This window comes from Aspergillus oryzae, chromosome 7 (assembly GCF_000184455.2).
Source record: "Aspergillus oryzae RIB40 DNA, chromosome 7".
Classification (NCBI taxonomy): domain Eukaryota; kingdom Fungi; phylum Ascomycota; class Eurotiomycetes; order Eurotiales; family Aspergillaceae; genus Aspergillus; species Aspergillus oryzae.
In genome coordinates, this window is record NC_036441.1 from 2,250,811 (window position 1) to 2,272,458 (window position 21,648).

The 21,648-nt window shown below is 48.0% G+C and overlaps 7 protein-coding genes across 7 annotated transcripts; 3 read left to right on the forward strand and 4 right to left on the reverse strand.

Annotated features, from left to right (window-relative positions):
* Positions 1-36: 36 nt before the first annotated feature.
* On the reverse strand, positions 37-1,385 carry AO090011000879 (glycerol-3-phosphate dehydrogenase family protein; the record flags this gene model as incomplete). Its single annotated transcript, XM_001826398.3, has 3 exons — positions 37-101; positions 165-1,276; positions 1,333-1,385. 3 exons carry the CDS (start codon positions 1,383-1,385, stop codon positions 37-39), a joined length of 1,230 nt encoding a protein of 409 aa, XP_001826450.1.
* A 574-nt stretch (positions 1,386-1,959) lies between these two features.
* On the reverse strand, positions 1,960-4,032 carry AO090011000880 (putative C6 transcription factor; the record flags this gene model as incomplete). The annotated part of the gene is made up of 2 exons (XM_023233146.1): positions 1,960-3,216; positions 3,262-4,032. 2 exons carry the CDS (start codon positions 4,030-4,032, stop codon positions 1,960-1,962), a joined length of 2,028 nt encoding a protein of 675 aa, XP_023093680.1.
* A 665-nt stretch (positions 4,033-4,697) lies between these two features.
* On the reverse strand, positions 4,698-6,493 carry AO090011000881 (putative MFS transporter; the record flags this gene model as incomplete). Its single annotated transcript, XM_023233147.1, has 3 exons — positions 4,698-5,292; positions 5,357-5,612; positions 5,665-6,493. The coding sequence occupies 3 exons, from the start codon at positions 6,491-6,493 to the stop codon at positions 4,698-4,700; spliced, it is 1,680 nt and encodes a 559-aa protein (XP_023093681.1).
* A 4,201-nt stretch (positions 6,494-10,694) lies between these two features.
* Positions 10,695-11,166, reverse strand: AO090011000883 (putative tubulin-specific chaperone Rbl2; the record flags this gene model as incomplete). The annotated part of the gene is made up of 3 exons (XM_001826401.3): positions 10,695-10,796; positions 10,858-10,944; positions 10,999-11,166. The coding sequence occupies 3 exons, from the start codon at positions 11,164-11,166 to the stop codon at positions 10,695-10,697; spliced, it is 357 nt and encodes a 118-aa protein (XP_001826453.1).
* Positions 11,167-12,958: 1,792 nt separating this feature from the next.
* AO090011000884 (uncharacterized protein) lies at positions 12,959-13,513 on the forward strand (the record flags this gene model as incomplete). The annotated part of the gene is made up of 2 exons (XM_023233149.1): positions 12,959-13,484; positions 13,506-13,513. 2 exons carry the CDS (start codon positions 12,959-12,961, stop codon positions 13,511-13,513), a joined length of 534 nt encoding a protein of 177 aa, XP_023093682.1.
* Positions 13,514-13,608: 95 nt separating this feature from the next.
* AO090011000885 (uncharacterized protein) lies at positions 13,609-14,225 on the forward strand (the record flags this gene model as incomplete). Its single annotated transcript, XM_023233150.1, has 2 exons — positions 13,609-13,765; positions 14,074-14,225. The coding sequence occupies 2 exons, from the start codon at positions 13,609-13,611 to the stop codon at positions 14,223-14,225; spliced, it is 309 nt and encodes a 102-aa protein (XP_023093683.1).
* Positions 14,226-18,032: 3,807 nt separating this feature from the next.
* AO090011000886 (uncharacterized protein) lies at positions 18,033-18,812 on the forward strand (the record flags this gene model as incomplete). Its single annotated transcript, XM_023233151.1, has 1 exon — positions 18,033-18,812. The coding sequence occupies one exon, from the start codon at positions 18,033-18,035 to the stop codon at positions 18,810-18,812; it is 780 nt and encodes a 259-aa protein (XP_023093684.1).
* Between the last annotated feature and the right edge of the window lie 2,836 nt (positions 18,813-21,648).

Genomic DNA, 21,648 nt, shown 5'->3' on the forward strand with positions numbered 1-21,648 from the left:
ATCAGAGCATTCTAGCTTTACAGGCTCAGTATCAATCTAACCGAACCTCTTGTCCAGCAACTTTGGCAAACTGTCCACGCTGGTCTTGCCTTCGAGAATGCCTAATCAGATATTAGCAACCACAGTTCACAGAAACAGCGCCTAGTTTCATAGGCGAGACTCACCATATACAGCATCGAACAAGGGGAAGTCCTGCACTTTCCCATGCTTCTCAAGGAATTCGTGAACGGACTTCGCCGTTGACGTTCCCTGCAACTTCTGCCCGTTCATCTCAGTCTTTTCAATCTCATCTACATTCACCCCCTTCTCCACGGCATGCTTCGCAGACCGGAAGTTCCTTCCAGCAGAACAAGATGCGACCAGATCAGCAATGCCCGCACTTTCCTCCGTAAACGTCCTCTCATTGACAGACTGTGGGAACCAAGTCCGTCCAAACTTCACCATCTCCACCACCCCAACCCGAATGACTGCCGCTTTGCCATTTTCTCCCCATCCTTTCCCGGCGACGAAACCTGCCGCCAATGCCACGATATTTTTCAGCGCACCGCTCAGCGCAACGCCCGCGACATCATCCACCACATTGACATGGAAATACGGTCGTCCAAACAACGTCCGCCACAGCTCCGCATCAACCGTCACAAGCTCCTGCGGCACCCGCGTCAACTTTGTATGCGTCGGCCTCGTTTTCACCTGCCTCTGCTCATCAATCTTAATCTTATTGTCCTCCGGACTTCCATCCTCGGCTTTGACATCCATCGGCGGCGTATCATATCCAATAGTCGTCTCACTGAACTTCTCCGCCGCAACCTCCGGCGCAATATTTGCCCCAGACAACGACCCACAATAAATCGCCAGCTTCTCCATAATCAGCTCTGAAAACAACGTCACCATCCCATCCGTCACATCTACGCCCTTCACGCACGATATCGCCCTCGCGTACGGCAAGTGCTTCCCCTTAATCTGATCCAGTGTCTTCTCGATAAACTGATGCGGGAGGTTGAAGACCAGGATCGTTGCATCTTTCACCACGTCCTCGAGGTTCGGGTTCGCAACCACGTTCTCTGGGAGTCGGATCCCCGGTAGGTACTTCACGTTCTCGTGTACGGCGTTGATCACCTCGGTAAGGTTCTGGGGCTTGTCGCCGTATTTAGAGTGGTGGGGGGAGTCGGACGGGATCTGAATCTGTTCTTCGAATACCCACATTTGGACCTTCGGGGTGAAGAGTTCGGGGTGTGAGGCTGTATTTTCGGCGAGGATTTTGGCAATTGTTGAGCCCCTTTTTTTGGTGGTTAGTATTGGGTGCTATGGTTATATTTAGGGGTATGTATATACCAGTTTCCGGAGCCGATAACGGCTACGGTGTGTTGTTTCTTTTGCTGTGGCATTTTTTGTTAAATATTTGTTTATGCTATTTGGATGGATATCGATTGTAAATGTCTTGTAGAACTGCTTGGTTGCGTTGATTCAATGTGTATATGTATCCGAATGTAGAACTATGATGTATTCGGTTCCTGATCTATGCCATGTCGCATCGACGTCATCTGGACGTGACCTTTAGTCAACTCCAGACGTCACAGACCTTGCCTGCACAACTGTCTTATTAATTTTATGTCTCGCGTTTCTGGCAACGTTCCCGTTCTCTTATTGGGTTTTCGGTTTGTGTTGGATTTATGCGGGAATCTGTTGTATAGTGCTTACATGGCAGGCCTGCTGTATGAGAACAAATTTTTCAAACAATTGTAAATTTACAAGTGCCTAATTTTATTTTTGAGGAGTTATTCTATGGCTTCCTATATTGAGTGAAAACTATACTGCTTATATAGCATTTTCTACTTTATTCTCCTGTATTTAGCAAACAGTTTCCCTTTAAGAGAATCCTGAAAGTGATATTTATTTCTTAATCTACTAATAATCTTTATACTTCTTTATACTTCTTTCTATGGTATAGTCTGTCGCACATCACAGAGGATCAAACAGTACAGAATCCTCACCGTTCCACAGATTCCCCGATAAACTCTCTAAAGTCTCAAAATCAGGCATCCAGAACGGGCAATCTTCCTCCAGGTCAATCCAGGGAGCAAGCTGGAATGCCATGCGCACTCCGTGATCCTGTGCTGCCGGATCCATCTGCACTGAGTTGACATCGGGCATGTTCGGGCCGGTTGTCGGATACTCCTTGGACATGCTAGCAGTGTTGCGCGGATTGGCGCTGCCATGTTGGGCTGTCATCAGTTCGGCCATTCCAACTTTCTTGGCTGCGTCGCTTCCTTCGAGCTTCTCCATGGCCGCGTTGACGAGGAGCTCGAATGCGTCTCGGTATTTCTTGACCCATGCTGCTCGTTCGCCCATGACGAATAGTACCGTGGAGCAGGCGCGGATGTCGTTGCTCATCTGCACGGACCATACCTCGCTAGTGTGCGTCCATAGGGCGTACAGCAATGTGATACCTGCCATGAATACGGTCTGCACTGCTAGGAAAGAGTGACCGTATTCGAGCGACTGGTGTAATCTTTTATGGGTCTGGCAGATGTCGCCGGCCGCGCGGAGACAGATATGATAATATGGGTCTGTGAGAGGGAGCGACGGCAGAAAAGGCTGAATCAAAAGTCGTAGCGCCCGGTTGTAATGTAACATTGGATAGTCAAGATCTGGTCCATTAAATCGCAGTAGTGCTGATTGTTTCCACTCTTCTAATTCAAGGAACAGACGGTCCATCTTTGAGCGGAGGGTGTGGAGTGGTCGATCTGCCCGATATATCTTATGTTGAACTTTGGAATCAATCTGGCGTACTTTGATTAAAAATAAGGCAAATGTCATCGTTGTTGGTCTATCTGTCGGGGGGGCTGCACTTAGAACAGTTGGGTCCCGTACGTCATCGTCCACGTCTAAGGGCAAGGGGAGGTCGATGTTCCTGTCTGCAATGCTGAAGGGTCGACCCAGGGACATGGATACGACTCTCTCTAAGTAGTAAACTGTCCAGAATAGCCTTCGCCGCAGTTGGGCTGTAAATAGGTCAAGGCTGACCTCATTTGCTTTCCTGTGTAGCCCCAGGTCAATAGCAGTTCGCATCGCTAGTCCTATCATGTACCACACTCCCTGACTAGACGCGGAGCGAAGGTGGTACACAACTAGAAGCGTCATGGCTTTTATGTTTTCAATGGAACGTGCTTCGCACATAGCTGAAGCTTGTTGAAGGGCGGTCATATAGAATCGCTTCTATAGATTAGAGCATGTTTCGATAGGCTATAGTGTACAACTTACCTCAGGAGGGATGTATGAGTACCGCTCACTTAATTGGAGAAAGGTCGCCCCAATCGCGTAGACTATGTATAGCTGAAATATCCCAAATTTATCGGCCTTGGAAAGTTCCTCGCGTTTTTTCTTTGCCAACTGCCAGCGGGCTTCGTGCAGTCGCCATAGCTCTCTCCTATCGAGGAATGGATACCGTGTATGGAGTCGTGTCAGGTAAGCATTCATGATTCGTGATCCCATTTCGTCATTCGGTGGCTCAGCACCCTTCGCCAGTAGTTCCTCCATCCTCGGTGGTCGAGACCGATCACCGCTATTTTTAGTACTAACTGGTTGATAGGAAAGACCCAGATTTGCATGATTCGCACTTAGGCCATTTCCGGTAGATTGAGCGCTCTCTAAACCTCGCGGCGACGCCAGGACTTGGTTCCAGACCGTTGTCTGAACCATTTCACCCAGGTTGGCTGCCAGAGAGACTCCTGAGCTCGACCCCACATACGCAGGAGCCTCTAGGGAATTCAATGCAAGAAATCCCACCAGGTCCCCGATAGCGTTGTGGTCGATGCCAGTCGGAGAACTACCCTGAACCGCTGCTTGGTTAGGAGGTGACAAGAATGCAGCAACTGGGTTTGAGACACCACCACTGGCATTATTGCCCCTCCGCCCTGACTTAAGTTGCGTCTCAAGATACTCGACACGTTCTTCTAAAGCACGAGTGTACCTACTTGCATTAGGGCATTTAGGAGAAATATAAATACTATTGAAGTGGGCAAGCTTACGCATTTTGCTGGCCACTCTCCTGTCGCACGGTGGCCTTGTCACATGCAGTCCCGGCCTTTTGACAATTGGAGCACACCGGGTACTCGTTGTCACACTACCCAATTGTCAGGACTTTTTGCTAGCGACATTTACCATAATCAGAACTAGGATGGGACTTACTTTCTGCTTCCTCGTTTTACAGCGCGTGCATGCTGTTCTGGCGCGCTTCCGAGGGTTGTATTCTTGGGACGGAGTTGAGTCTCTAGAAGGTCCCGTTAATTCATTTAGATCCATGACATGGAAATATACGTGAAGGCATGGTTCATGTCAAACAAAAGATCGTCAGTGGATTCCAGAAATGTGGAGAGATGGTTGTTGGAGACATGGGAGTAATACAATCGGAATATCGGGACGCCAAGACACGTGGAGTGGTATCGATAAGGGGCACACATGACACATTACTAGACGAGTACAACGTAGTATTATGGACAGAAGCTCCAGACTACCTAGAGGAAATCGTGGATACTTTTTCATTATCATTATCCGAATAATGCCCGAACTCACTTTTGTATGCTGTGATACATTACGTAACCTTAAAGCATGTTGATCTATGACCCAGCCCAAACGCCGTACGTGCAAACCATCTCAGACAATACAAACATTTCTCGACCACTCTCGGAGTTGTCAGGTTAACCCCCACGATTCGCATTATTAGCAGAAGCGGATTGATTCTCAAGATCCGAGTGCAGACTGTTTTCCTGGGTAGCGTGCTCCTGGGCTCCACGGCTATCGTCATTCTTTTGCTTCTTCTTTTCCTCTTCTTCTTCTTCCCCGGGGTCCTTGGGCCTTTCTAGTCCTCTATCTTTGATAAAGAAACACAAAAGGAAACAAATCCCGATCAGCGGTACTTGCAAAATGAAAACTCCCCTTGAGGCCTTCGCATAGGCAGTGATAATTTGCTCCCAATCTGCGTCCGCAACGCCTGATCTGGATGGTAATGAGTATGTCGAGTGAGCGATATTCTGATACCCTTCTGGCAGATTGGACTTGAGAACCGCCTGCAGTATCGCGGCCGACACAGCCAGCCCACAAGCACCGCCCAGGCAGCGGAAGAAGTTGCGGTTCGATATTATAACTGCCCGGTGAGCTTTGGTGCAGTGAGCTTGGAAGGCCACTAGTGTAGGCTGAAAGGTGAAGCCTATACCTATGCCCTGTACGAGGACGATTACGACTATTGCTCCGATACTGGTATGACGATTGAAAAGAAGCATTAAGCCGGCACCACTGTTACCGTATATTGTTAGACGGTCATCTGAAAGAATCCTTTTAATATGAGGCAAGTGCTTACAGGGTCCAAAGACCGAAGCCTGTCCAGATAACCTCCCCGTAACGTTTGCGGCGGGAGATGTACTGTCCAGAGCAGATAGAGGCCAGTGACTGGCAAGCTACCATGGGCGTCGTTAGTGCTGCAGAGATGATTGGAGACCATCCTCTAGCATTTTGGTAGTACAAAGGCAGATAATAGAGGTTGGACTGGTAGACGGCCCCGAGAAGGAAGCTCTGCAGGAACAAAGTACATATGACTTTATTCCTGAACATAACCACTATTGAACCATTAGTCTTCGCCGCCGCAAGGTAATTATGTGAACGACGTACTGGGAAGCATAGGAAGTGTGGCCACCTTCCACTCTATGATAATGAAAACAATCAGGGAGCAACCACCAATAACGAGCATGCTTATCACCATTGCAGAGTCCCACTGGAAGTAAGAGCCGCCGCCCGAAATGGGGATGAGCAGGAAGATGATCCCGATAGACGACGCAAAAATTCCGTAGTGATCAATCCGCCCCAAATTCTTTCTGAAACTAGTCTTTTGGGCATTGTTTGGTATGAGAAAATATCCCACCACTATGGAGCATACTGATAACGGAGCGAGGAGCCAGAAAAACGCCCGCCAAGTCGCCTTCATGATAAAAGCAGCTGCAAGGAAGGGACCAATTACGTTTCCAAGTCCAAGCGAGGCACCCAATATTCCCTGATACTTACCTCGTTGTTCAAGGGTCACGATGTCAGATACAATGATCATGGTCAAAGAGGTAACACCACCTCCTGCAACACCTGCCAGTCCTCGAAAGACATAAAACATAGCGGCATTCTGTGACAGGCCACAGAGCAAATCGGCAATACAGAGCAGGGCCAACGCAAAAAGGTAGACTATCTTTCGGCCAAAAATATCGGAAAGACGGCCATACAGCACCGTAAACATAGTATTTGCGATGAGTGACGATGTACCCGCCCAGGAGATAGTATTTTCAGCATGGAGATCTTTGGCAATTGTGGGGAGAGTAACGCTGATGCCATTCTGGTCGACGAAAGTGATAAGTAATGACACTGCCAAGCCAGCAAAAACAATCAGTAGTTGACCAATTGGCAAGATATTGGTCTGATCATGCAAAGCTTTCTCTGCAGCTTGTTGCCGATTCATCATTTCGCGTTCTATTCGAACAATATTTGGGTCGTTGCATTAGAGGATGAGCGGCTTCAGATAGGAGGGTATGAGATATCATGTAGCAGACTCTATTTCTTCACAAGATATAGTGTGTGTATGACCCCAATTGGGATTCAAGAGTTTTTGATATGAAATGTGTGGCTGAGTACAGATCTTCTTTCTCCTTTCTTTCTTAAGGAGGGCACAGAACCATGAATATATTAGGCAAGGATGCGCAGCAACCTAGTCAATTGGAGAACTAAGAAGGGAAAGATTTTTTTCCTTGCTGACACCATTAGTGAGTGTGACGCATTTTATCGTCTTTGCCATCGTCGTAATCTTTCATACTGAACAAAGCATCGGAGTCTATGCCGACAAATTTTCATTCGACGCTGGCGTAAAGGACCAAGCCAATTATTGCCTAGGGAACTAACTCCACAGATACTTCCAAGTTGGCGGAATCTATCCGCTTCTTCCCAAGCATTGGCACTAGGATAGTTGCGCGGGACCCATTCTGCTCTGATTCGGAATCTATGAGGGATGTGGATCTTTGCTATCGGCATTTGATAATCCATGATCGGAGGTCCGAAAAGCTTGGTCGGAGAGCGTGCCGAATTCCGTCCAAGGACTTACTCGGCGTTTATCGAAGCCACTGCTCTATTCAATTCTCCCGTGTTTTAAGCTGTGGTTTAATTAACTTCATTTCTTCTCGCCCTTCTCTTCACTTATTGTGCAACCGGATATTTGTCTAAGATAGTATTCATCGCTATCTTAACGTCATTCCTTGAACAGCGTATTCCTTTGCTTTTCACACTCGGCCGGATCGACAATGCACACTTGCTTGTCCGCGTAATCAACAATGTGGGTAGCCCATTCTTGGTGAAGCAGGCACAGGAGGTGTATCGACATTCAAAGACGAATAATTCGACCTACTGGTTTTGACGACGATCAGGAGTATCCTTCAGCAAGTGAGGTGTATTTCCAGTGGCGTCTAGGCTCAACCCATTTTAGCTTATGTACTTGATTAGAACAAGCCAGTCCAGAGACTTGAACGAACATGTCTGGTGAAAAGTTACAAGTCACCTCTTAGCAGTAACAACTAGCCATGACACCCTTATCATTCTACGTGGATTAGGTGTGCGCAGGCGCGATTGGAACATCTAGAGTACCTGGTGTCCAGGGCGAATGTACGCCACGATGACCAGCCGCAGTGTCTCCCCCGTACCCATGGGCTTCAGCCACGCGACTAGCACCACTGCTACCTTGAATAGATTGCGTTGGGCGCCCTGTGCCTTCTGCAGCGCTCTGACCGGGTATAGGAGGCTGAGGCAGATAACTTCCCCCAGTAATGTTTCCTTGGTTTGGGAAAAAGCTTTGGTTCAAGGCTCCGCACGTAGTACATGTGAACTCGATCTTGAAGTTTGTGAGAACTAGTTGCGCAGCAGCCGGATGCCCCTCAGTTTGAAGCCGTCTTTGGGGCTTGGGTTGCCCGGTCTGCGGCGCCGATGGAGGGTGGGGGGCTGACACTGCATAACGAGTCTGGTGAGGTGTTATTGGCTGATTAAGAGAATTGCCTAAAGTTGCTTGCTCCGGTGACTGAATATTGGGTGGATGATGTACTGCAGTTGCCGGTTGTACTTGATGCGAAGCTTCTAGTTGAGCGTGCGACTGCAAAGCATCATTGTGGATTTGTGGAGCTTGGAGTGCAGGATGATTGCGCTGCATGCCACCGTGCTGAATTCCCTCAGCAGCGTCCATGAGGCCATGTTGCATATTATCTGGAATCCATCTCGGCCCAGACAGACTGCTGTAAGTTGAACCCTCTGCCGGTTCCTCAGATGGAGGTAGGTGACTGTCTTGTTGGTCGTCTCCGCTGGAGTCGAGAGTATCAGCTCGTTCTTCCTGGTTTTGTGTCTGTTGTTGCTGCAATCTAATGAGGGCACGCTGCGCTTGCCGTATCGATATTTCATATCCATGGTAACGCTTAACAGCATCCACAACCTCTTGCGCCTTTACGTTGTTCCTCATATCGAAGAGTTTCGGTATTTCGTTGAGGAGAAACCGCACATGCGACACTTCTGACCGAACAGGTGTCTTGGTGGTGGAGGTTGCATTACTCCGACAGCTATGGCGGTCTTGAAGGCTGCTAATGTATGTCGCATTCTTATTCGCGCGACAGACGACGCGGAAAAAGCAATTGTTCGACGATCGACAGCCTATCACCACACTCTTTTTGTTGCTCCTTGTCACACGAAGCTCCCAATGCTGCCTGACCGATATACTTCGTACCAATGCTTTGAACTCTTCCAGCGACGCGAACTGTTGGCCCATATGGAGCCCCGAGTATATCTCCGTCATGACGGTAAGGAAAAGTGCCGCAGATGGGACAGGCACAGATTGATTCTGCAAGTCGTTTCCATCAGTAAAACATTATTAGTTTGTCAACACCGATAGACTCTCGTTAATGTCAAATTCGTAGGTCGGTCGGGCGTCGTTTGCGTATAAGCGCCAGAAGCATGTTCAGAAGGCTCCATCCAGCCTGACACGAAGCCTAGATAATAGGGGGGCAATTGGCATCGCTAATTATAGAAAACCCCAGCGGACACTGGATGAATAGCTAGCATTCGACCCTAAAGGGCCGTGGTTGGTTGGCTCACTCGGCGTTGTTGGCAGCGATGACAGTTAGTAGTAGTAGTAGTAGTAGTGGGTGAAAGTACGGTACCATAAAAGGCACCCCGAGCAAGATTTATGGTGGCAGAGTGAAGAAAGAAAGAAACGGCCTTAGCGCGGATCCCCAGACCGCTCGCATCAGCCTTTTTCTAAAGCACCCAACCTCCTCGGCGACCGAAGCAACCACCGATTTGTTCAACCGTCTGCTATCGGCGTCAATCGCAAGAATCATACTTTGATTTGCTCGTACAATGGCGTCTTACGGCTTACTAGATCAGTCGGAAGAAGGTCGGCGTTGTCACTGACCTTGGACAAGCTTCCTTCACTTCACCACGCTAACTCCTTCCAGATGCTCTCCACAAGTCGCGCCTGCTGAACGTCGAAGAGAAACCTTTCAAACGTATATCAAAACGACTTTTGAACCCCGATTCGCTAGTCGTCTCCAATGCAACCCTTCCTCCCACCCCTCCGCCAGACGGAACAGACGACGATGCCACTGCAGCAGAGACAGAGAAACAGAAAAGGCTTGAACAATGGCGCCATTTTCGCGAGGACGTGACACTGGACTTTGCTGCTTTTGAGAGTAGTATCGCGCGCATTCAATTTCTCCTTACGAGCAATGAGAAGGAACGCGAACGATATGCAGCCGAGAAGCTTCGGATTCTCTCCACTATGCAAGCCGTACGCGACAACACAGCTGAGTTGAGGGTTCAGTTAGAAGAAGCACAGCGGCTCCTAGCACTGCGGAAAAGCTACGACGATTTGGCCGATAAGATCACCAGCAACCGTCTCTTAAAGCCGCGGGAAGACCAACAGGCAAATCTACAGAAGCTACAGGCGGAGATCACTGAACTCGAGAAAGAGAGCAAGGACTACGCGAAGACCTGGGCTGAACGACGAGAACAATTTGGCCGTATTGTGGAAGAAGGAATGCAGCTCCGGCGTCTTATCAGAGATGAAAAGGAAGAGGTCGAACGCAGGGAAGGTATGCAAGAGGGTGAAGATGGAGACGACGGCGACGTCCCTTCCAAGGGAAAGTCTAGTGGAGCAAATACACCACGGCATGAATCTGATAGCGCCACTCCATCCCAACAAGGGCACGACGAAACAGGCCGCTCACCTGCTGGCCTACATGCAGAGAGGTTGACAGCAGCGGGGGCAGCATCGCCCTTACGGCAAGTCACAATGGCTGAGGATGACAAGAAGCAATTATCAGAACAGGATGCTACTATGGTGGATGAAGGTGAAGTGACAGGAGATGAGAATGCAGAGAATCCTGATGACTTAGAGGAGGGAGAAGAGGTGCCTGACAGAATGGATATCACGTAAACGACATACACATCTCTTGGTGTCAGGCTATTGATATATCCTTCATGAGGTAAGGAGTTATGCTTGGACGGCGTTCGATTATGGTATTGTTCATGATTTATAATTTTTCTCTTCATTTGTGATATTAGGTAGCTGTGTCATTAGCATAGTAGCATATGCATTGCACTGATGTCCTATTGACCTCCCCAGCTGATGGCCCTCAAGCGATCTCCCGCTCAGCCGTCCTGGCCTTTGAAATAGCGTCCTTGGCAGCATTGATGTGCTCGACGTTGCTCTGGGGTCCTTTCTTGCCCTCCTCGGTCTACCACTGAGTGTTAGCCAGATGGATCCAAATCATGTGAAGCGCAATTGTCGAAACTAACCAGGAGACTCTGGAGCGTCGCTATCGTATCTTCGAGCTTCTTTTTCAAGACCGGGAGGACCTTCTTGGTTTCTTCAAGTGCAAGACGCTTCAATGGGGTTAGCAAATATATTCATGATAGCTATTGCATGGATGCAGATACCTCTTGCCTCAACAGATACTCTTTGTTCTCGTCATCGCCGCCCTGTTGACTCTCTAATTTCTTAATGCGCTCTGTCTGTTGTTGATATTCTTGATGGTAAGATGCTTCTTCCTTGACCAGGCGCAAGACAGACGAGGTGGTGATCTCCAATTGCGAGCGTGGCGCCATGGTGCTTTATGTCTAAAGACTTAGTTAGCCATTAACTCACGGGGAGTCTGTATATATGAGTGTGAATTAATGGGTTATTCAGAGCTGGTGATGCTGAAGGGAGTTTATATTTGAAGTCACGATGTAGGAGCATGATTGTAGTTAGGATCAGGTATCCTAGACAACAAAAAGCGAGCTGCCATGTACTCCGCTGCAGTCCTTTTGATTTCGACAAGGTTTTGTGGTTGCTAAGATGAAAACCATGCAGAGCGTAGATACCTTGAAATATGTGTTATATTGTATATTCAATAATAGCTCAGTAGAAAAGTCTTTTTCGGGAGATGTTAGCAAGCACTGAAGAAGTTCGACGGGCTCTTCTTACCCCACCGCAGTTATGATGCTATCCAAAACAATTTTGCATTGTTTGTTTGGTGGGGGCGAATGCAGTTACACGTGACACCATCAGTCTGTCAGTTGACAGTAGTACAGGGGCAAGGATATTCATTACATAGATTCTTTCAAGGCTGATAGACCTGGGGTCACCTATCCCAGAGTGAGGGTAATCATAGATTCATCCATATGTCATTTTCCTACCCTAATTTTCCCCGACTTAACCGGTACATTCCTAATCTGTAGTCATATACTGAGTCACTTGACACGGACATGGCTATCTCCCAACCTTTCGGAAGCATAGCATCCTAGGTAACTCGCAGCTTACCCCCGGAAGCCGATGACTCGCCCAGCCTTGCCATGGATTGATGCGGGTCCTACTAGTCTAGTATGGGACTTATCAACGGGCTAATTCTTAACTAATGTATGCAAGGCTGTGTCTGCCATTGCTGTGCCCCGTCGGGCGTTCGTGTTGCATGGCACCAACAGCATCGCCTCCTCACTACAAGGGGTTGCCCCGGGCTTTCTGCGTATAACAATGCCTTGTCCGGAACATGTGCCGAAGATTCATGGAACGCAGGGCAAATCGTCAGGCGTCATCACGGGGTGTACCTGTAATTATCGTGTAATCCTAGCCCTGAGGCTCTTTAGTCTACGCTATATAAGTAACGTCGGCTTAAGACAACTTAGACATCTTCAAGACTGTCCAACTTTGTTAGGCACAATTAGAGATTTCAGTATAACAACACGTTCAAAATGTGGTATACCATTGCCCATAATAACCATTCTCCTTCATGCGGAGGCTAACTAGGTGTCGCACAGGTATGCAATTGCAAAGCCAAGCGAATATCTCGTGCTCACTGGAGCCGGGATAAACGATATTCGCATTTGCAAGAAAGCTATAGTAATGCCCTTCCAGCGAGTATGTTTTCCCTTTTCAAGAGCCAACCAGTATATTGTTTGGGGTTCAATGCTGACGACCCCGTTTTTATCATGAGTAGTGTGCAAGGATCTCGGTGACGCCCTTTGATCTGGCGCTCAATCTTCAGGCCATGACTATGGAAAAACTTCAATTTTCATTGCCAGCAGTGTTCACTATCGGAGCCGACAATGAAATGGAGGCACTCAAAGATTATGCTCGGCTCCTTGCGGAGAACTCTGACGACAAAAGCAATGTCCAGAAAATTGTGAAAGGCATTATTGAAGGTGAAACTCGAGTCATCGTCTCCAGCATGTCCATGGAGGAAGTTTTCAAGGAAAGGCAGGTTTTCAAAAACAAAGGTCTGTAGCTGCGATTCAACCTGGCTAGCCCAACATAGCTAACAATGTTGCACAGTGATTGAGAACGTGCAAAAGGAACTTCAGCAATTTGGCCTGCGAATGTAAGCCACGACAAATCAATGAATGATCCCTCCACTAACAGATGCACAGTTACAACGCCAATGTCAAAGAGCTCCAGGACACTCCTGGCAGCGAATATTTCAGCATCCTAAGCAAAAAAGCGCACGAAGGAGCTCTTAACCAAGCAAAGATCGATGTTGCTGAGGCACGGATGAAAGGTGAGATCGGAGAGGCAGAGAAAAAGGGGAAAATGAAGCAGGAAATTTCCAAAATCGATGCCGATACTGCTGTACTGGAGACGAAACGGAAGGCCGAGAAAGCCAAGGCGGATTCCGAGCTCATGAATCGTCAGACTGAGCTCGATGCCAGTGTCCAAATCAGCAAGATCACAACCAAGCGCCAGACAGAGATGAAGGATGCAGAACTGCAGAAACAAGTGGAGTCCAAGCGTGCCGAAACCGAACTAGAACGTCTTAGAGCCAGTGAGGTCACCAAAAGCAAGGTTGCACGCGAGTCTGCACAGGAGAATGCAGATGCCGCTTACTATACAGAACAGAAAGCAGCTGATGCGCGGTTGTATAAACACAAGATGGATGCAGACGCAGCTTGTAAGTTCACCCACCTCTTAGATATATAGGGTTCCTGCACTGACTATACTTAGATTACCGTCAAAGCAAAGAAGCCGACGCTGCCCTCTATAAGCAAAAGCGCGAAGCTGAGGGAATTCTCGAGATGTCTAAGGCATACGGTGCCCTTATTGACGTCCTCGGGGGACCTCAAGCCTTCCTACAGTTCAGAATGATGGAGAACGGTACATATGAGAAGTTAGCCAAGGCCAATGGTGATGCTATCAGAGGACTATCACCCAAGATCTCGTCATGGAACACCGGTGAGTGTCGCTCCTAAGCGCTATTTACAATAGGTATAATGTGGTGAGAAGCTGACTTTAGAACAAGGAGAGGGCTCTGGAGATGCAATGGGCCCCGTCCGAAATATCATGCAAGGCCTTCCGCCTCTTCTCACCACCATCCACGACCAGACCGGCATCAGCCCGCCATCCTGGTTGGGCCAGATGCCTGTGAATGGTGAAGTCAATAAACGGAAGTAATAGACTTTCCACGAAGCCGGGGATTTGAAGATTTATACGCAACTCCCTAGGCATATGATCAAGAGGAGATATAACCAATATTCTACAAGGGACTCCAGCCATCCTTTTGATTTACCATTTCCTTTTCTTGATGTTTTTGCAGTCCTTGCATTTTCTCTTTGCTTCTCTTTGTCCTCTTCGTAATACCCACTGTCTTTCTTATGTCAATATCGGTCAATATCGAAGGTTGTTATGTTTCTGAGGTAATGTGTCTTAGTACAAGAAATCAGAGTTGTTTTATGGAGGTCATCATGATGGCCAGTTTGTACGGGAAAACGGATAATAAGGTCATCCACGTAGACCCGAAGTGCTTTCGGCCAATCAAATCATGTGATAAGCGTCATCCGCCCCCGGGGGGCCTTTCATTGAGTGCTTTCAACATCGAGTCATGAACTAGTATCAACACATCATCCCCCTGTAATAGTTGAATTGGGTTAATGCACCGTTTGGGCTCCCCTGGGCATGTCACTCATATCTCTGGGACCTCCTCTCACACACACAATTACGAACTCGATATATCGCAATCTACCCATGCTACTTTCTTGGCTGCTTCTTGGTCTCCGTGATACTCGATAATGCCGCCGCCTTCGCTCCTTCAGCTATGTACAGCGACTGCTGTTAAGAACGTGAAATGTGCGCATATCTCACCGAGCTTGTGCTTGGAATCCTCATACTAATCTCATGACTACCTCAGATTTAAATGATATTGGAAATGTTCCCTATATCCTTGCGCGCCCCTTCCTCTCCAAGATCGAAAGTCCTGAGAAACTCGTGAGTCGTTCTATGACCAGTTGACCAGCTCCTTGCCTAACCACTGCCGCTTTGATAGAGAACTCTAGAACTGCAATCCCCTCATATTATAGACGAAGATAAAGAGCTCTGGTTCGAGTTTATAAAGCGAGATATACCTAGATGGGACGAGTATGATATACCGGAACAATCTGATTGTTGGTATGACGTATACTGCGATCTTCGAGAACGTGTGCAGAGGGAAGTGGATGAAGATGCCGAGAAACTGAAGCTGGCCCTGGACGGGATCAGTTCAGAGCGTGCCAAAAACAGTGTTAATTTTGTGCCTGACCGACGCGATATTCGCCTACCTCGAGAAAGACCGACAGCGAAACAACGGTATGCTTCGTATGACCGAAAAATGGGCGGCATCAAACCTATGTTCACATCTACGAAGAGTACTTTCGGCTCGTCAGACCCACAAGGTTCACACCTCTGGTCCTTTGAGCGACCGCCACCTCCACCCAAGAAGAAAAGCAGTATATTTACTGCTCCGAAACGGAATAATGCCCTAGCTGTGCCCACAAAACACCTGAATAATAGAGCCACACAAGTCAGGCAAGCCCCTCGTTCCTTGATCGAGGAGCATAGACGGCCGACAGAACCCGCCATCCCTCGGCGGACGAACCCTCCTGCATTGAGAGCACCCGGGCGGTCTAGCCTTCAGAGTATACCTGATCGAAGAAGCCGGGGTCCAATGTTATCTACGTCCTTGCGGGATAGGGAAGCAAGGCTACGAGCTATTGCCTCCGGGCAACGACCGGGCTCTAGTACCCCCAGTTCCTCTGCTTCGTCGCAATTGCCTGTTGCAGCAAGCCCGAGGTCAAGGAATACCCAGACACCTACCTCAAATAATCGCAATGAGCTCTCATCTATAGAAGTTAGCTCACCGGTACGCTCACACACAACGGAAAGACATCGCTCTGCTGAAATGGAGCTCAGTACTGCCTCCGATGGGCCCAGGGGTTCCCCAGCACAAGCTCCTCGTCCCGCGATAATCCGAAAACGACCTCCTCCAAATGTTTTCATGCAACCCAAAAAAAGAAAAGTTAACTAACATCATATCGGAGTCGAACCTGCCATGGTCCCCCTTCCCGGTGTTACCCATATCCTAGCTGATTACCATAGCTCTGTAGGTTTAGCAGTTCAGGGAGTTGGTGTGTAGTTTGTCGTTTTGACGGTATTAGCGCAGGGCGTTTGCATGTTTATCTGGGTTCATCTTCTCTTCCCTTCCTTTTTTCCTGGCTCTGTATACTCAAGGCATTGGCGAATGGAGTTGTGTCGAATAGCACCTCAAGGTGTATCTGTATTTGAACCGCATGATCTTTACGATGTCTATGATTGTGATGCCAAACGCCAAGGATGTGCATTTTTGCTCGGTCAGTTTTCAAGGTATATCCAGTTTACAATTTTCTGAATTTTGTTTTCTTTACTACGACTACGTCTTCTGCTCTATCCTGTTTTGCGAAGTTGTGTTTTGAAAATTTCTTTCGTGAAGCTTATCATTACTGCGTTGGTGTAGCACATTAAGAGTCATTCTGAGTCGGGGGCGACATGCATGTGGCACAGACACGCTATGCGGATTCAGGAAGCATTCCTGACATTAAACACCATTCGCTTGCAGCCAGCACTGAACAGCCCGCTTCCATCTCCAGGGTATAGTGAACGAAAACATACATGAGCTGAGTTCATGCCACAATATTCGGCGCGGCTTCAGGTATCAAATGCAGAGAACCACCCAGCTGATACAAATATTGCGCTCCAATCGTAATCACGATGGAGTACGATATTCAGGACTCAAGGTAGGTGTTTACAAGGCCAGAGATCCACCACGGAGAGCGAGAACGAGGTGTAGCGTCGCACCACCTTCGAGGTTGTATTCTGATGCAGTTTTATCATCGGCCCTATCACCCGTAACAAACGTATTAGCTCAACCTCACGTCTCGAGTATGGCAGGCTTCGTTCCAGAGTCCACGTACATTTGTTTTCCACCAAAGATCAATCGTTGCTGAACGGGTGGGATACCCTCCTTCTCCTCGACACGCTCCTTTATCCGGGACACCTGCGTGCTTTTAGTGACCGTGGTTCAAGCGAAAAATGATTTATCGTTCAGTCTTGCGCAGATCAACGGATGCGATCCAATCAGAAAGAAACCATAAACAGAGGTAAGACAATACCTTGTAATCAGGCTCGATGTCCAGCTCAATCTCCTTGCCGGTAAGGGTGCGAACTCTGCAGCAACGCTCAGCGGTCAGCCTATGGTCTCACCTTCACCGGGACAACTGTCTCGTCGGATCTCCATGATGCAAGGATGGGGGCTAAGCACTACGGCACACATGACTCACTTGATCAACATCTTCGAATACTGTGTGTAATTCGAGACTCCGGGAAATGTCTAAACCGAGAACCGGGATCTAAACGGTAGGGTATCAAGTCCCAGGGAATAATGGGGGGAGAGAAATGGCAGTGAGGCTCAACTACGGTGGTTGACTGGAGATGGTGACGGAAAGCTGCGCCGTGGCGCGGGGCCTTTGGTGGGGCGGACAATAAAATCGAATCCATTCCGTGGAGCTTAAAGGACTGTACGTCCCTAGAAGGTAAGTACACAAACCCATGACTCGACTTTTATTTCACTTTCCCTCCGTAATAAGTCAGGTAGTCTAGTACATAGGTCTTATTTCATAGTATTCGCACTATTAAGTTGTATGTTTGGCCTCGTTGTGTGCAAATATAGCTCTATTTATAAACGCCGAGCACTGTGATATATACCGGCGGCGTTAAAACTCTCATGTTCGTCGATTTTACCCCGAGTTTCAACAGCATATCCTCACCACCAATACTTGCAAAGGCAGATACACCACCACAGTGCTTACGCTTAAAAATGACCGAGATTACTTCCAGCAAGCCAGATATAATCAATCCCTTTGAAGAGATTCTTACAGACTGTCAACACGATCCGGTACTTCTGTTTATTTCACCCCAGCTTCCAATAATAACCCCACGAATCTAATCAAAATCGGACCATGATAGCGTAAAGTACAAGACCGCTATGAAAACCACCGTACAAATAGGAATGCGCAATTCAAGGCCAAACTTCTCGGCCCAGATTTCTCCGGCTGGCAGATAGATGAAATCCTCCGCAAGTTGCACGCACAGGCAACCGACACACAAAGAGACAACGGGCCCTCCTTTGTTGATCCTCGAAACAACTTCACACTTTATGCCCGACCGCCACCACAAATCCGAGAACTGGTGGCTGAGATCCAGGCGGATGTTCAAGATGCTGCACCAGGTTCGTTTCCATATGACTCATGATCTTCCCTCTAGTCATGCCAATATCACTGATACCAAATGCTTAGCCATCTGGGTGACACCGCCGGATTTCCTGCACATGACTGTGATGGAGATGGCTAGTTGTCGGACAGAAGCGGATATTGAGGCGTTTCTCACTCATTTACAAGAAAGTGGCACGGTACCAGACCTGGTAGATTACACATTCCATCATCGGACGCGGTTGGTTAAGCCCATTCTCAGCTATGATGCGACTGCCATGGCCTTGAGCTTCGTTCCTGCGGCTGGGGAGGAAACCGCCGTTGGAAACCAGACATACTGCAATGAAGGGGATAGGTATACCTATCACCATTTGCGACGTGATCTTTTTGATCGCCTGACTGCAACTGGTTTGTTGATGAAACCGAGGTACATTGTTCCCTCGGCACATATTACCATTGCGCGGTTTACTACACACGATGGATTTATGGTAGAAGGCTCAGGGCCAGATGCAGTCCCAGTTGTAGATCAGGAGCGAGTCGCTGCGCTGGTCGAGAGGATCGAAAAGATTAATGAAAAACTCCGGCAGAAATATTGGCCGCAGGAGAATGGGGCCATGACTGCGAAAGGAGAGTGGATTGTTGGACAAGGAAAAGGGCTAGAGCTTTGTAAGGGTAGATCATTTTACGGTGGAGGAGAGAATGTTATCACAGGGAAAGGGTTCCCATGATTGTCTATACATTCCATACATTCAAGATAGAAGAGCAAGCAAATGACGACACTGATTGGGTGTGGGCTGATTTGTGCCTGAGGTATCTAGGTAGAATAATGGTAGATGGTCTTGGCATTGCCTGAAGCGGTTAGACCGCACTTCCGTAATAGGTGCAGTAGGGCCTAAGCGAAACGAAATCCCACAACCCATCAGACGGGCAGCCGACTCGATCCCTCCCCGACAAGAGACTATCAACGACCACCGAATTCGCCCCGGCCAAGTCAGTCAAAATGGTAAGAGCCTAATATTATTGTTCTATTTGCTTGCTGCTGTTATGTGGAAATTCTGGACATTGGAGATATGTGGTCGACATCTCGGTGATACTTGCGGAGGACGACTCTTCTCAACGGATGGGCTGAGAGACCGGATTTGACGAAACGCCTACGATCGAGAAAAGACGACAATATTGCCCAAATCAATAAGAGGAGCCCCGAACGGTGTGGGTTGACCGGAAAATGAGGCGACCATGTATTCTGATTTGAAGCGCGAAAGGTGCCCACACAAACCGGATTTCGTGCGGTCGCGTCAAGGGATCAGAATCTTTTTCGACGGCACTCGAGATAACGACAAGCGCGACAAAAAATCTTAACATCCTTTCCCTCAGCCTTCCCTCCCTCAATGTCCGCTATAGCGACCAGATGTCGAACTACATTTCTCCGATGACCGGAATCCAGAAATCCTGATGCAGCTTTGTTAAAAGTCATTCGAACAGCAGGCGCTGATATTCTTTCCCCAACCAGGTCAACGTTCCGAAAACCCGCCGGACCTACTGCAAGGGCAAGGAGTGCAAGAAGCACACCCAGCACAAGGTCACCCAGTACAAGGCTGGCAAGGTGAACATACCCGAACTTCCCGGTTCTTACCACCACGACAAATGCTGATGCGGATGGATATCTATAGGCCTCCCTGTACGCCCAGGGTAAGCGTCGTTATGACCGGAAGCAGAGCGGTTATGGTGGTCAGACCAAGCCCGTCTTCCACAAGAAGGCCAAGACTACCAAGAAGATCGTCTTGCGTCTTGAGTGCACTGCTTGCAAGCAGAAGAAGCAGCTCTCTCTGAAGCGTTGCAAGCACTTCGAGCTTGGGTACGTCTTGACTGAAACACCCGGCCTGTCGACAATCAACGTCCAATGCTAACAAATACTACAGTGGTGACAAGAAGACTAAGGGTGCTGCTCTTGTTTTCTAAATTTGCGATTTCCTTGTTCGGCTCTGGGTTTCCTGCATTGCACAGGCCGCTACTTCCGCGGCGGGGCACATGACATTGGGCAATGGGAAAATGAATAGGACTTCATATTCAGAAAAAAAAGAATATATGACTCCTAGTTGATGAGTCTCTTCATGAATTAATCCCCGTTATGACGAGTAGAATGTCGCAAGATGGCCTCCTTCACCGTGTCCTTGTCAGCCACCGAGCTTTACGCCGTACCTACTGGATCTTCGTATGACTTGAGTCTTCCGTATCAAAACTGTTGATGCTGCGGCGATCGCATTGTTCTTTCAATCTTGTATCTCATGTAGTCTCCACACACCTGGCTATCAGGCCAAGCCATCTATTATCAAAACTTTTATTCATTCGGAATGCCCTATGCCAAGCCTTCTTCCTCCTAAGAAAACTTGGTTTTGTACGCAACGTTTCCCACAGGGAACGATGAAGACATACATTTCGCAGGCTAAGCCTGTTCCCACAAAGAACAAAAAGTTGATTGCTTATACTGAAGTACACCTTACTCTATTTGCCTACCCTGTCTATTCACATCCAGATAAACTAATTAGAATGGATAATAGAGAAGAAGAAGAAGCTACCAGTACTGTCTTTACCATATATTGCTGGTGCTTGAATTGTGGTACGTTCTAAAATATAACCTTAGTTGACTACTTGAAACAATAGTGTAGTCATGAACCATTTAGCAGTGTTGGTAGTTCGGATCTTGGAAGCGTGATGGTCTACAAGTCATGGCTTCGGCTCCACCAATATATATTTTACGTGGTACAACTGAATGGCATGACAATGAAAATCTTGGATGCTTATTCAGAAGAAGCAATATTTTTACCTGCTGGCCCTTGCAGACTAATATTTATGAAACCTGGTTCAGAATTATGTCATGAGGGTGGTATTCCCCAAGCGACTACTACTTTTCAACGGTGGAGGAGAGCAAACGAATTATGTATCATATGGCCATGGTTTCTTTGGTCATTTTGCTTCGTACCGAGAGTAGCCTAACCTTAATCTGCATAATCTTAGTTGCTGGAAATCTGTGGCAATATAGTTATAGAAATGTTTCATATAAGCTTTTCATACTTTCGAGTTCTACCTCAGAGTCTATATTCTCTAGTGTGTTGACCTGCTACTAAGTACTCAGCAAGAAACGTAGTTCAGCTTCGACTGAAGCCCTCAAGTTACCTGCAGGAATACCTGCAGCTGCAATAACGCGGGATTGCCTTCTTGGGCTTCCCCCGCTCTTCTCTCCCTCGCGGGACCTTTTCCCCCGGATCGTCATCCTCCTCCCCGTATTCTCTCCAGTAATCTTCCAGCACCCCCACGACATGACACTTGGATCGGCTATGCTCCGAGCTACTAGTCGTCTATGGAAATGCACCTCGGTCGGCTGGTCACCTGTATAATGATCGTTTGGCTAAGGCGCATATAAATCAGAGTATGTACGCTAAGTACTGTGAAATCACTACTGCCTTCTCCAGTTTATCCCTACGCAAGATACGATGGCTATCTGGTACACCCTTGGCGTGGCTTTTTTCGCCGCAATCGGCACTTTCCTTTTCGTAAGCTTAATTT